General features: G+C 33.1%; 1 protein-coding gene across 1 annotated transcript; it reads right to left on the reverse strand.

Moving 5' to 3' along the window:
• Positions 1–364: 364 nt before the first annotated feature.
• On the reverse strand, positions 365–2760 carry LOC144545756 (receptor-like protein 14). Its single transcript, XM_078294300.1, has 3 exons — positions 2413–2760; positions 2191–2334; positions 365–1895 (listed from the first exon to the last, which is right to left on the reverse strand). Exons 1-3 carry the CDS (start codon positions 2540–2542, stop codon positions 880–882), a joined length of 1290 nt encoding a protein of 429 aa, XP_078150426.1. The 5' UTR covers positions 2543–2760; the 3' UTR covers positions 365–879.
• Between the last annotated feature and the right edge of the window lie 8560 nt (positions 2761–11320).

Here is an 11320-nt window from a genome sequence, read left to right on the forward strand (position 1 = left end):
ATAACTACTATTGTCAAATGTACTGAACTGTGCTTCAGCATCTAATGTAGGTCCGGATAAGTTGTTATATGCCACTAAGAAGAATGTTAGGAAGGTTAGTTCAATCAGCTCTCTCGGTATTTCTCCTGTCAATGAGTTGTGAGAGAGGTCCAAACTTTCTAATTGGTGCAAATTGGATATGGAATTTGGTATTGCACCGCTTAAATTGTTGTTCGACAAGTTCAGTGTTATCAACCAATTCATTCGACCGATATTTTCGGGAATGTTGCCTACGAGTTTGTTCGAAGACAGATCTATTATACACTGCATTTGTAAAACTTTTCCCAAATAGAAATCTGACCTTCCTTTTGACATAAGTTCCAATCCAAAATTTGTTGATGCTCCACTAGTAAAGCCAGCACCATATGTAATGTGTAAGAGAAAATTGGCATGACTTCCGCCAGAACTATATTCAATTCCTCCACTCAAGGAAAAGGAATTGTCAGCTGCTGATCCCATATCTATAATGCATGATGGTATTTCTCCAGAAAAAATATTGTGAGATAGATCTAGCACACGTAAATATCTGAATTGACATATTTGTTCTGATATAGATCCTCGAAACATGTTTTGTCTTGCTTGGAGCATTGTGAGATTGGACCCTTTACCAATCCAGATTGGAAGCTCTCCAGATAAATGGTTTTCCCCAATGTTGATGATATTTATATAAGAAATATTCAGCCATGTTATTGGAAAGTTCCCGGTTAGATTGTTTTGGCTTAGATCTACAATTTCTAAGTCTGACTTATTAGAGCAAGGAGGTATTGATCCAGAAAACATGTTATCTGAAAGGTCAAGGAGCCATAAGCCTTCCATAACACACATCTCCAATGGTATAGATCATTCTAAATAATTTCCACTTAACTTCAACAATGCTCGGTCGAATGCCGTTTGATATCTAGCACTTCCAATACAATCAGGTAGAACACCATTTAGTTTGTTGTTACTGATGTCCAGAATTGTCAAACTGGTATTGCAAATGCTTAAAGGAATCTCTCCACTTATATTATTATCATTTAACAGTAATACAGTAGCTCGAGTTAAGTTGAAGATTTTAGTGATAGATCCGTAGAAGTTATTATTTGATAGATCCAGAATAAAGAAAGGATCAAGCTGAATACCAGGAAAACTATTTTGTATATCATCAGTGAGATTGTTATAAGATAAATCTAGAGTTTCGAGATTGCTTGTAAATAAGAGTGGAAGAGGGCCTTTAAAATAGTTTTTTGATAAGTTTAGGTACAATATATTTGGAAACTTGGTGGTAATGTTAGCCGGTAATTCTCCGCCAAGAGGGTTGTCAGATACATCCAACATTGAGAGTTTTTCACGAGTTAAAAATGGAAGTTGAAGAGGCCTTGTGAAGAAGTTTTTGTGCAAATCTAATTTGATCAAGTTCGGATTGTTTTCTAACAACCAAACAGTTGGAACATGACCCTTGGAACGAGTATTAGAGAGGTCCAACACTAGTAATTTATGTTGATAGTGCAGGAAATTGGCATCAACATCAAGAATGCAATTAGCTAGTTCAAGAACTTGCAGTTGAAAAGGCAGATCCACAACTTCAACTTGAAAGTGTGATGATGCCAATGTTGAGAGCATAAGAACTTCAAAATTAGAATGATTCCAAAATGACCTCATGAACAGAGTCCCCTCGAGCTGGTTATTTGATAGGGAGAGGTATTTTAGGGACATTAGTCTATCAAAAATGGAGGAGGGAAATTTTATATGAAAATCATTATATGACAAGTCAACTAGCTTAAGAGAGGAAAGATTTCCCAAACAAGGAGGAAGATTTCCGGTAAAACTGTTGTATGAAAGATCTAACTCTTTGAGATTCTTCAGTCGGCATAATCCTATAATATTAACAAGAAAGGTTATCATATAAGATTAACCATGTAAACCCATGAGGTCAATTAGGAAATGCATTAAGAAAAAAAAAATATATAGCTGGGTCCTTGTCTCACCTGATATTTTTAACAAGAATTCTGTTATTATGTTACTGTTCTATATTATACTATTTTGAGCAAATTATATGATGTCAGGCATCTATGATCTGGAAGTACATAGAAATACTACAGAAAATATAAGTTATTTCATATTGCAAGAAGACCAATGTCCCAAATATATAACTTCTTTCAATATAATTACCTTCTAAGGATAAAGTGTCATTTAGATCATTGAACGCCAACGAAAGGGCTTTTAGAGAAGACGAATGTCCCAAATCAAGAAAACTCCCATTTAGCTCACAGGCGCGTAGACTAACCACCTCCAAATTTAGTGCACTTACAAGCTCTGTCAGATTATTCCATTAAAATATCGGTCAAATTTGTTGTTGTCATAAATATAAAATGGTTCATTATGATAGGTTACCTTTCACAGGGACATTGCCTCCTATATAATTAAAATCCAGATAAAGTGCTCGAAGTGATGATACTTTGGCCAAGGAGGAAACCATGCTTCTATCCACTCTCCATAGCATGTTGGCAGAAAGGTCTAGCATCTCTAGCTTAGTCAAATTGGACCAACAGTCAAACCCTGACAAAAGGGTGCTGGGATCAGAAATCAGCAAAATATGACCATACCAGAAAGCTCTCTTAATCTTAATGAGCTTGTCAATCAACCAGATACGTGTTGGTAGGTGCAGGAATTTATCTAAATTAATTGTGTATTAGATATAGTGGAAATAAGTGTTATATATAAACGAAACGAAAAACCAAGTCGGTTTCAATTTTGAGATAACATTGCTCCACAATCGGCCCTGTACATATTAGTTGTTAATGTCTAGTAAGTGGTGAAGTATGTCAATTCTATAAATGAAGTAACCTTTCTTAATCAATTAAAGAAGGGAGATCATAAAATATATCACTAATTAATTTAATTTTGTTACCGTTGACTGGCAGACTGCTACTTATATTAGTATAACTCAGATCAAGTGTACGAAGTGATGAAACACTAGCTAAATCATATATGATTCTTCCCTCCAGGTAGAAATTGGAAGAAAGGTCTAAAATCTCCAACTTGGTCAAATTAGACCATGTTTCAAGTCCTGAAAAAAAATGAGAAAAGATTACACATTAGAATTTGCTTACTTTCTTTCTTCTCTTCTTAACACGAATAAACCCATAATTATAATTAACTAAGGTAAATAATTCATAAAATAGGAATCGGAATCGGTCACTTGACTGTGAAATCGGAATCGGATGAATCGGTCAGAATCGGGTGAATCGGATTAGTAACTCGAATTTTTTAAGCAGAAGCATGTTTTGTACTAAAAAAATAGAAAAAATTAGTAAATACAATCCTTTTGATTAGAAAAAAGAACTAAGTATATACAAGAAACATAAAGGACAAAAAGGAAACAAATAAAAAGGTAAAAAACATGAAAAATTAATTCAGAAGCATTTGCACAAATTGCAAAAAACTGTTGAAATGGAGGGGTCCAATGATAACTGAAATGGAGAGGAGCAGAAACAGGTGGAGGCAGATTCTAATTTTTTACTAAATGTTACAAGTGGCCCCATCTCTCCTTGATAACTTTTTGTAGCCCCGGTTCACTATGGACCATATGTTTATTCTATATTTATACTTAACAGACTAGTAGACCAAGTCTATTTAAATGAATGCATTTTCGTTTCTCCTCCAGAGCTCCTCTCTCTTCTTTCTTCCCGAAATTGAAAACTTTCCGATAAACTCAATTTGACGCAAAGAAAAAAAAAGGCAAAATTGGCTCTTCTGGGAGGGAATCAATCTGAAATCGGTCAAGACTCACCTGACTTGGATCAAAAATCGGATAACTCAGCCGAATCAACCCCGATTCAACCGAGTTTTGATGAAAAAATCGCATTAGCGTGAAACTCGGATGAAACTCGGCTCGGACCAGGCCGATTCCGATCTGACTCAGCCAAGTTTCCAAACCTACTAAATATATATTTTTGAGGTTGTTTAGACTTTTAGTTTTTTGTAATATTGCACTCGTTGTACTAGAAAATTCACATCAACAAGAAAGAAACGGGAAGATCGATCCATACCTGCACCATCGGTATTGTATACACCAAGTCCATATAAAGACAGATTTCTTAGGTGACGGAGAGGCAAGAACATACTGGCATTAAGTAAAATAACCCGATCATCATCTTCATATATACCGAGGTCAAGTTGAGTGACGTGGCCGGTGGTTGGATCGCAGGTAACTCTTTCCCATCGGCAACACTCCTCGCCTTCCCACTTGCCATCTAAAGATTGAATAGGAAAGGACAATGAAGCATTGATGTGTAGAAGAGCCAGCCTCTCCTCTTCCCTGCACTGTACTGAGTCTAACCCGCTCACACTACTCATCTCCCACTGTACTAGAACTAGAACCAGAACCAGAACCAGAACCAGAAGTGCTATTGGCAATAATAACTTCATTGCTTGATCTGTTGTGTGATTGATGGCTTAAACAGACTACATGTATGGCCTGATTTATATATAGTAGGATCAGTCATGATAATCTTGATTGAGTAGTTGAGATGTCACTGTTGACAAGCAACTTGAAAATCGAGGTCTTCAAGTGAGATAAAAATAAAACATATCACCGATCTCTCTTCCTGGATGATGTTACGTATTTAAAGCATTGTAATATATTTTTTTTAATTTTCTAGTCTATTTAATTAATAAAATTATTTGGGTTCCAGGCAATTTTTCAATTAACAATTAATTATGAAATAATATCAAAAAATTAAATTTGTGCATATATGATTGTACAGAGTTCAAGCTTAATAAGCGTAAATTAATCTTGCACTAATTATTCGCACTATAATTTAATACAAATCATCCTAATTAGTACGAATGAAGTAAAAATATGTACCAATTACTACCTTATCAAATGATGTATAACTTATATATAATAAGTAATAAGAAATTATTACACTTTATTAAATGTACGTTTGAGGTACCAATATTAATTTTCTAAGACAGAAGGTATTATAATGTCTTCTAAATTCTGCATTTGTGATAATGCATGGTACATGTAAACGTTTGAAGCATGAATATATTTTTCTTTTAACTAAATATTTGAAAAGAATTAAGTGTGCATAATATTCACATTTATATTTGAACACGGTTCAACAACAACTGAACAAATGAACTCTTCAATTTCTCACAAAGTAAAATTTCTAAAAGATTCAACTTTAAATCCGTATATGTTAATTCCATCCTTAATTACGTACTATATTATAATTAAATTTAATAAAGTGCAAACCATATATCTATTGCCAATAAAGTTTGAATCATATTAAATATATTAACATATGGTACGTTCACATTAATTACTTAATTACACATAATTCTCGCTGCATTTAAATAGTACAAAATATAAGAAATTTTGGATCATAGTAAAAGTTGATGAATATTTTTTATTTATTTTCTTTGTTTCATTTAATGAGGCAAGAAGGCGAAAGAAAGAAGTTATGTAGAGGACTTTGAAATCTTCAAAGAAGAACATCCAACCACAAACCCCAAGTATTTTAGTCAACATTGGCAAGTGCTTATCTTCTATTCTTGGGAGGCTGAGTTACTGTTAAACTCTGATATTTCAGCAATACTATTGTATTGGTTGTCTATATATTTATCATTTACCTATTAAGATAAGACATAGAATTGATAAAAAACAGAAGTAAATCTCTATGGCATGGTGGATTGTTTGTGGTATTAGTGAGGACCAAGGGGGTTTGGGTGTTATTAACTTACAGTTAATGAACAAGGTTTTGTTAGCTAAATGGTGAATTCGATTTTTAGATAACAATCTTACTGGTCAATCAGAAGATATTTTACTTAGTAAGTAAAAGAATATAACTTCTTCTACATGTTCACCTTGTTAGAGATCCATTCTTAAGGATGTTGTTTGTAGAGATCCATTCTTAGGATGTTGTTTGTAGAGATAAGGACCAAGGGGATTTGGGTGTTATTGACTTGTAGTTAATAAACAAGGTTTTGTTAGCTGGATTTTATTTTTAGATACAATGTTACTGAAAAATCAAAATCGGAATCGATCACTTGATTGGGGAATCAGAATCGGCTGAATTGGATCGGAAACTCGGATATTTTTGGCAAAAGTTTGTTTTGTACTAAAAAAATAGAAAAAAATTGGTAAATAAAATGCTTTTGAGTTCTAAATGAAATAAAATATGTAGAATACAAATAGAGGAAGAAAATCAAACAGATGGGTAGAAAACATGAAAAAACAATTTAAAAAGAAATATAAAAATGTAAAAAATTGTGGAAATGGAGAGGAGTAAACGATGGAGGCAGCGCTAAATTTGTCTTAAATCTTACAAGTGACCCCATCTCTCAATCAGAGTGTTTTCGTTGCTCTTGGTTCACAATGGACCAACTATTTTTTGTATTTTTGTGTTTTATGGACTTGTACACCGAGTCCATTTAAGATGTATCTATTAGCCTTTCCTCTCCACAAGTATTTTTTTTTTTCCCAAATCGACTACGCTTCTTCTGATAAACCTAAATTGACGCAAATAAAAGGCAGAATCCACTTATCTTGGACAGAATTGCCTCCAAATCGTGAGAATTGGTCAAGAATCGCTTCATTCGGCCGATCCACCACTATTTAATCCGTTTTTTCTATGAAAAAATGGTCACCGCGTAACTCGGTCAAAAATTGGATCGGCATCGTGCGATTCTGTTCCGACTCGGGTGATTCCGGTCCGACTAGGCCAATTTTGCATACTATGGTTACTGGTAAATTGAAAGATATTTTACTTAGTGAGTATAATAATATAACTTCTCCATCTACATGTTCACCTTGTTAGAGATCCATTCTTAAGGATCTTTGTTTTTGTAGAGATCCATTCTTTTTTAGGATTTTTTTTGTAGAGATCCATTCCCGTTTGTGTAATTATTGAAGAAATTAGTTGGACATGATAGTTTATTCCGTCCAACGGACAAAATAAATATCCTCCAACAGTCATGGTGTTATGATCTAGAGTATAATAATTAGGAAAAATTAGACAAAAATATATATTGGAGATAAAAGAAGATGTTTAGAATATTTAGATGGGTAGATGGATGGGAGAATAATAAAGAATCATTAATTAGTTAGGGACGTTTAGAAATGTAGAAAGAGATGACTAATCTATACTTATCCAATCATTAGAACTTAATTGAATGTCGATTGGGGTATACAACGATTCCATAAAATTCCGAAATTTTTATTAATATTAAAAAAATTAAATTTCAAAATTTACACTCAATTTGAAAAAAACGCGGAATCTGCCTATCTGGTAAATAATTTACCGAAAACAGTTCCTATATCCAGTAAATTATTCACCGGATTTGAAATCTTATTTTCAGTGAAAAATTTATCAGAAATAGAATTTTATGATTTTTTATTTTAATTAATAGAAGATGTTATAATTTTTTATTTTTTCTAATTGAAATATTAGAAATAGTTTGAAAATAGATGAAATACTATATAATTGAAATTATTAGAAAAACTACAACAAATAACTTAAATAAATATTTTTTAGGCTGAATTTTTGCGACTGTAAGAAAAATTAAAATATTTTTTTTGTTATTAAAAAAATAAAAAAAATTTGAATCTGAGTTATTGATTCCGGTTAAAAAGTCATTTCTGAATAAATAAAGAAATTATCGTGGAACTTTTATTATATTAATATTCTAAGATAATCCATATATTTTTGAAAAAAATATTGATTTGACAATTCGGCTGTCAAATCAACCGTGTTTAACGGAATTGGCCAGCGCGGTCCTGAGTTTTGAACGATTCACATGGTCGTCGTCTTGTTGTCAGAAAAATTGGTGAAATTAGCATGACTCAGCGGAGTCAACTGGATTTTTTGTATTTAATCTTTCTGATTTTCATGATTTGTGGCGATTCTCTCCTAGTTGAGGCCGATTCTGAGTTTTTTTTTAGTAACAATTTGGGGCGATTCTCATCAATTTAATTGGGAAGAAAGAAAGAGGAGTCGATTTGGTAATAAAGATAACGAAGGGATCTGTGGAGAAAGAAAGACAAATAGATAGATTTTCCTACATAGACATGGATCACTGGTACATTTCTTATAGAAACATAAAAGAAACAAATTGGAACACAGTGAACCAGGAGTAACAAGAAAGCTCTAATCCGAGATTTTTATTAATAGAAAATAAATAAATAAAATATCGAAATACGGCATAACTTTTGATTTTTGTTGAGAAATAGATAGAACGGGTAGTGTTATCCCATCAAGCGGACGGGTCTAATTATCCCGTCCTGATTATATCCCTAATTAACACTCCTTAATCAATTTAGCAGTAAAAAAGCAGAAAAAAACAGAAAAAAAAAAAGCCAGACGGTATGCTTCAACCCGTCCGGACTAATTAAAAAAAAAATGGGACAGGCATAAAGAGCAGATTTAAGCTATTATTCTTTTGATCAGTTACTTTTTTTAGATATAATATAAAAATTATTATTTTTAGAACTACCTGTAAGACCAGTCCAATATTGAATTGACACGCATAAATGGAGGCCATGCAGTTGAGCTTGGAGAGAATTGCTCTTGGCCAATCTACATAAGCAAACCAACATAGTATTTAAAACTACCTAAAGAAAAAGCTAATTAATACAGGATCATGGATGTTTTTGGTCTCTTGAAAGATGTGCAACCAGAATAAATTTTGCAATTAACCGAAATTCAAGAAACGACAAAAGGTAAAGATTACAAACATGCAGTGGTCAGCGAATCTTTTTGAATCATTATTTTTTGTTGTTCATGCCCGCACACAGGCACACACTAATGCGCACACACAAAAGGATGTAGGAGTACCGCAATATTTTATTTTACTCCGGACGGGTTGAAGCATACCGTTCGGCTTTTTTTTTTTTTTTTTTTTTTTTTTTTATCCTAGACGGGTTAGATTATACCATCCGACTTTTCTTTTTTTTTACTGCTAAATTGATTAAGGAGTGTTAATTAGAGATATAACCCGGACGGGATAACACAATCCGTTCTACTTATTTCTCGATAAAAATAAAAAACTATGCCGTATTTCAATATTTTATTTATTTATTTTCTATTAATAAAAAACTCGGAAGCTCTGATGAGTGAAAGTGGAGTAAAAAAGCAGGAAGTACGAAAAAGCATTAGGATCACGACATACGAAAGAGCATTTAATTCATCCTTTAAATCATGGTTCGAAAAATCGGACGGGACCGAGCTGAGTTTTACCCGAGTCTCGTGCCTATAAGAGTTTTCTCGAGTCTCGTGCCTATAAGAGTTTTCTCAGCAAAAATTGGATGAACAGTGCTTGACTCGGCCGAGTTTCCGATTTTCCAGCAGAGTCAAGCCGAGTTAAGTCGAGTTGAGTCGATTCAAAGAAAAAATGAAGGTATCACACTAACCTGGACTGAGTCTCAGCCGGCAGTGTGCTGTCATATGCAGAGGGTTTGGGGGGTGCACTGTCGTAGGCGGAGGGCTGTCGTAAGACAAAGAGGGGGCGGAGGGTTTGGAGGTGGGGTTACGCTGTAAGTGAGAGTGGAATGGACGGGGTGGACGGGAGAGGAAGTTTTGATTAAATAGAGTTAATTCCCTTGCCTCCTTACTCAATCGAATGGATCAAATGGTTCCAATTTTCGTGATAGATGCATATCCAACGGTTGAAACAATTCCAGAATATTATAGTTTATAGAGGTTCTAATTGATATGAATTGGGTGAGTTAATTAGATTTCAATTGAAATTGATTTGAAAATTCATTACAAACTATTCGAACCTTATTGTTCTAATTTATAATCCGATTAATTCAATATTAAATTATATATATATATCCAATTAATTATTCATTAATCAACCTAACCGACTAAATTTGAAATTAATCTTTTATAATACAAATTTTTGCGAATGATTTGCGTGAATTTTCTAAATTATAGTTCTCTTTATAACTTGTAAAATTTTAATTATAATAACATCATAATAATTCATCATATAATTATAGATTTAATATTTGTTTCAAACGGACGTTTCGATCCTATTTAGAATTTCTTTTTCTTTTTTTAAAATATTTGTGATGTATACTTAGTTAGTACATTGATCAATTATTATCTAATTAATAAAATTTTAATTAGTCCTAATTTGCAAATCGTTCATTAATTGGGGGTCTCAATCAGCACAGGCGCAAGAGAAGAAATTTTAATCGGCGCAGGAGTCCCATTCGAATTTTACAATCTGCCCCTCCTCATGTTTGCTAAATGTTTGATGAGTATTTTGGGGCTATGGAATTGTGCTTTGATTATACTCTTTTATGCCTTTAAATTTATTACCTTCAATACCCAAAAAAGGTTTGTTGCAAGCGCACAACCTATCGATGTAGTACTTAGGGTGTCGAACCACAAGGAGTATGTTTAGATACTATGCTTAAACTTTAACAATTAATTTCAGAAAATGAAATAAAGTAAAGTAAAATTGGGGGGGGGGGGTTGTTCTATCAATCCTAAAGTTGGGTTCAATACCGACAGAAAGGAATTTAAAACAATAAAAACAAATAAAATAAAGGTTGGTTTGCTTTCTAGTTGAGAAGATCTAGGGGTATTCGGTCTATAATCCCTTGATAATTTCATCTATCCGGTATTTGTTTAAGTTCATGTATGATTTGATGAGGTTTATAACCTAATATGTCATTAAGGGTCACTTTCGTAAATTAATAACGTGTCTAAGTAATTCGGATTTCACGATTAAGTCCTTCACCCTAGCTACCTAGACCATAAGCTCTTGTTAGTCTCTCATCTCCTCAAATATTGATATTTCACGATAAAGTCCGTCATACCAATATCCGATTTGATTTGAGATGTCATAATTAGGGTTTTACTTCACGGTTAGGTCCTTTACCAAGTCTTTAACCTTAATTTCTGTAGTTCCGGCTTAGATTACAAATTGTTTAGATCCTAATCCAAACCTAAGGTATTTGCATTCATAATTTGGTACTATCATATTGATTCTAGTCAATTTTGGTTCTTTTGAATCCAAAACGGGATAACTACAATTCAAGCACTAATTATGTAATTAACACAAATGATAAATCATATAAATTAACAATCAAATCTCATAAAACAATCATAACAAAAACAAATATCCAAATAAAATAGAATTAAACAAGTTCATGCATTGACCTAGACCCTTAGAGAGAGATCTACTCTCTCTTGTAGAGATTCATTATAAAAATTGGCAAAAATAAGAAGTAATGATTACACCCTTTCTTGGATCAAAACCCTCAATCTTGCTGACTTCTTGC

This window comes from Carex rostrata, chromosome 28 (genome assembly GCF_964058835.1).
Source record: "Carex rostrata chromosome 28, lpCarRost1.2, whole genome shotgun sequence".
In the NCBI taxonomy this organism is placed as follows: Eukaryota; Viridiplantae; Streptophyta; class Magnoliopsida; order Poales; family Cyperaceae; genus Carex; species Carex rostrata.

Excerpts from the sequence above, each read along its gene's own strand:
- LOC144545756 (XM_078294300.1), bottom strand. The coding sequence starts at position 2,542 with ATGCTAGACCTTTCTGCCAACATGCTATGGAGAGTGGATAGAAGCATG. Across the intron at positions 2,335-2,412 it reads AGGCAATGTCCCTGTGAAAG|AGCTTGTAAGTGCACTAAAT; the intron begins GTAACCTATCAT and ends ATAATCTGACAG. Across the intron at positions 1,896-2,190 it reads TGACACTTTATCCTTAGAAG|GATTATGCCGACTGAAGAAT; the intron begins GTAATTATATTG and ends TTAATATTATAG.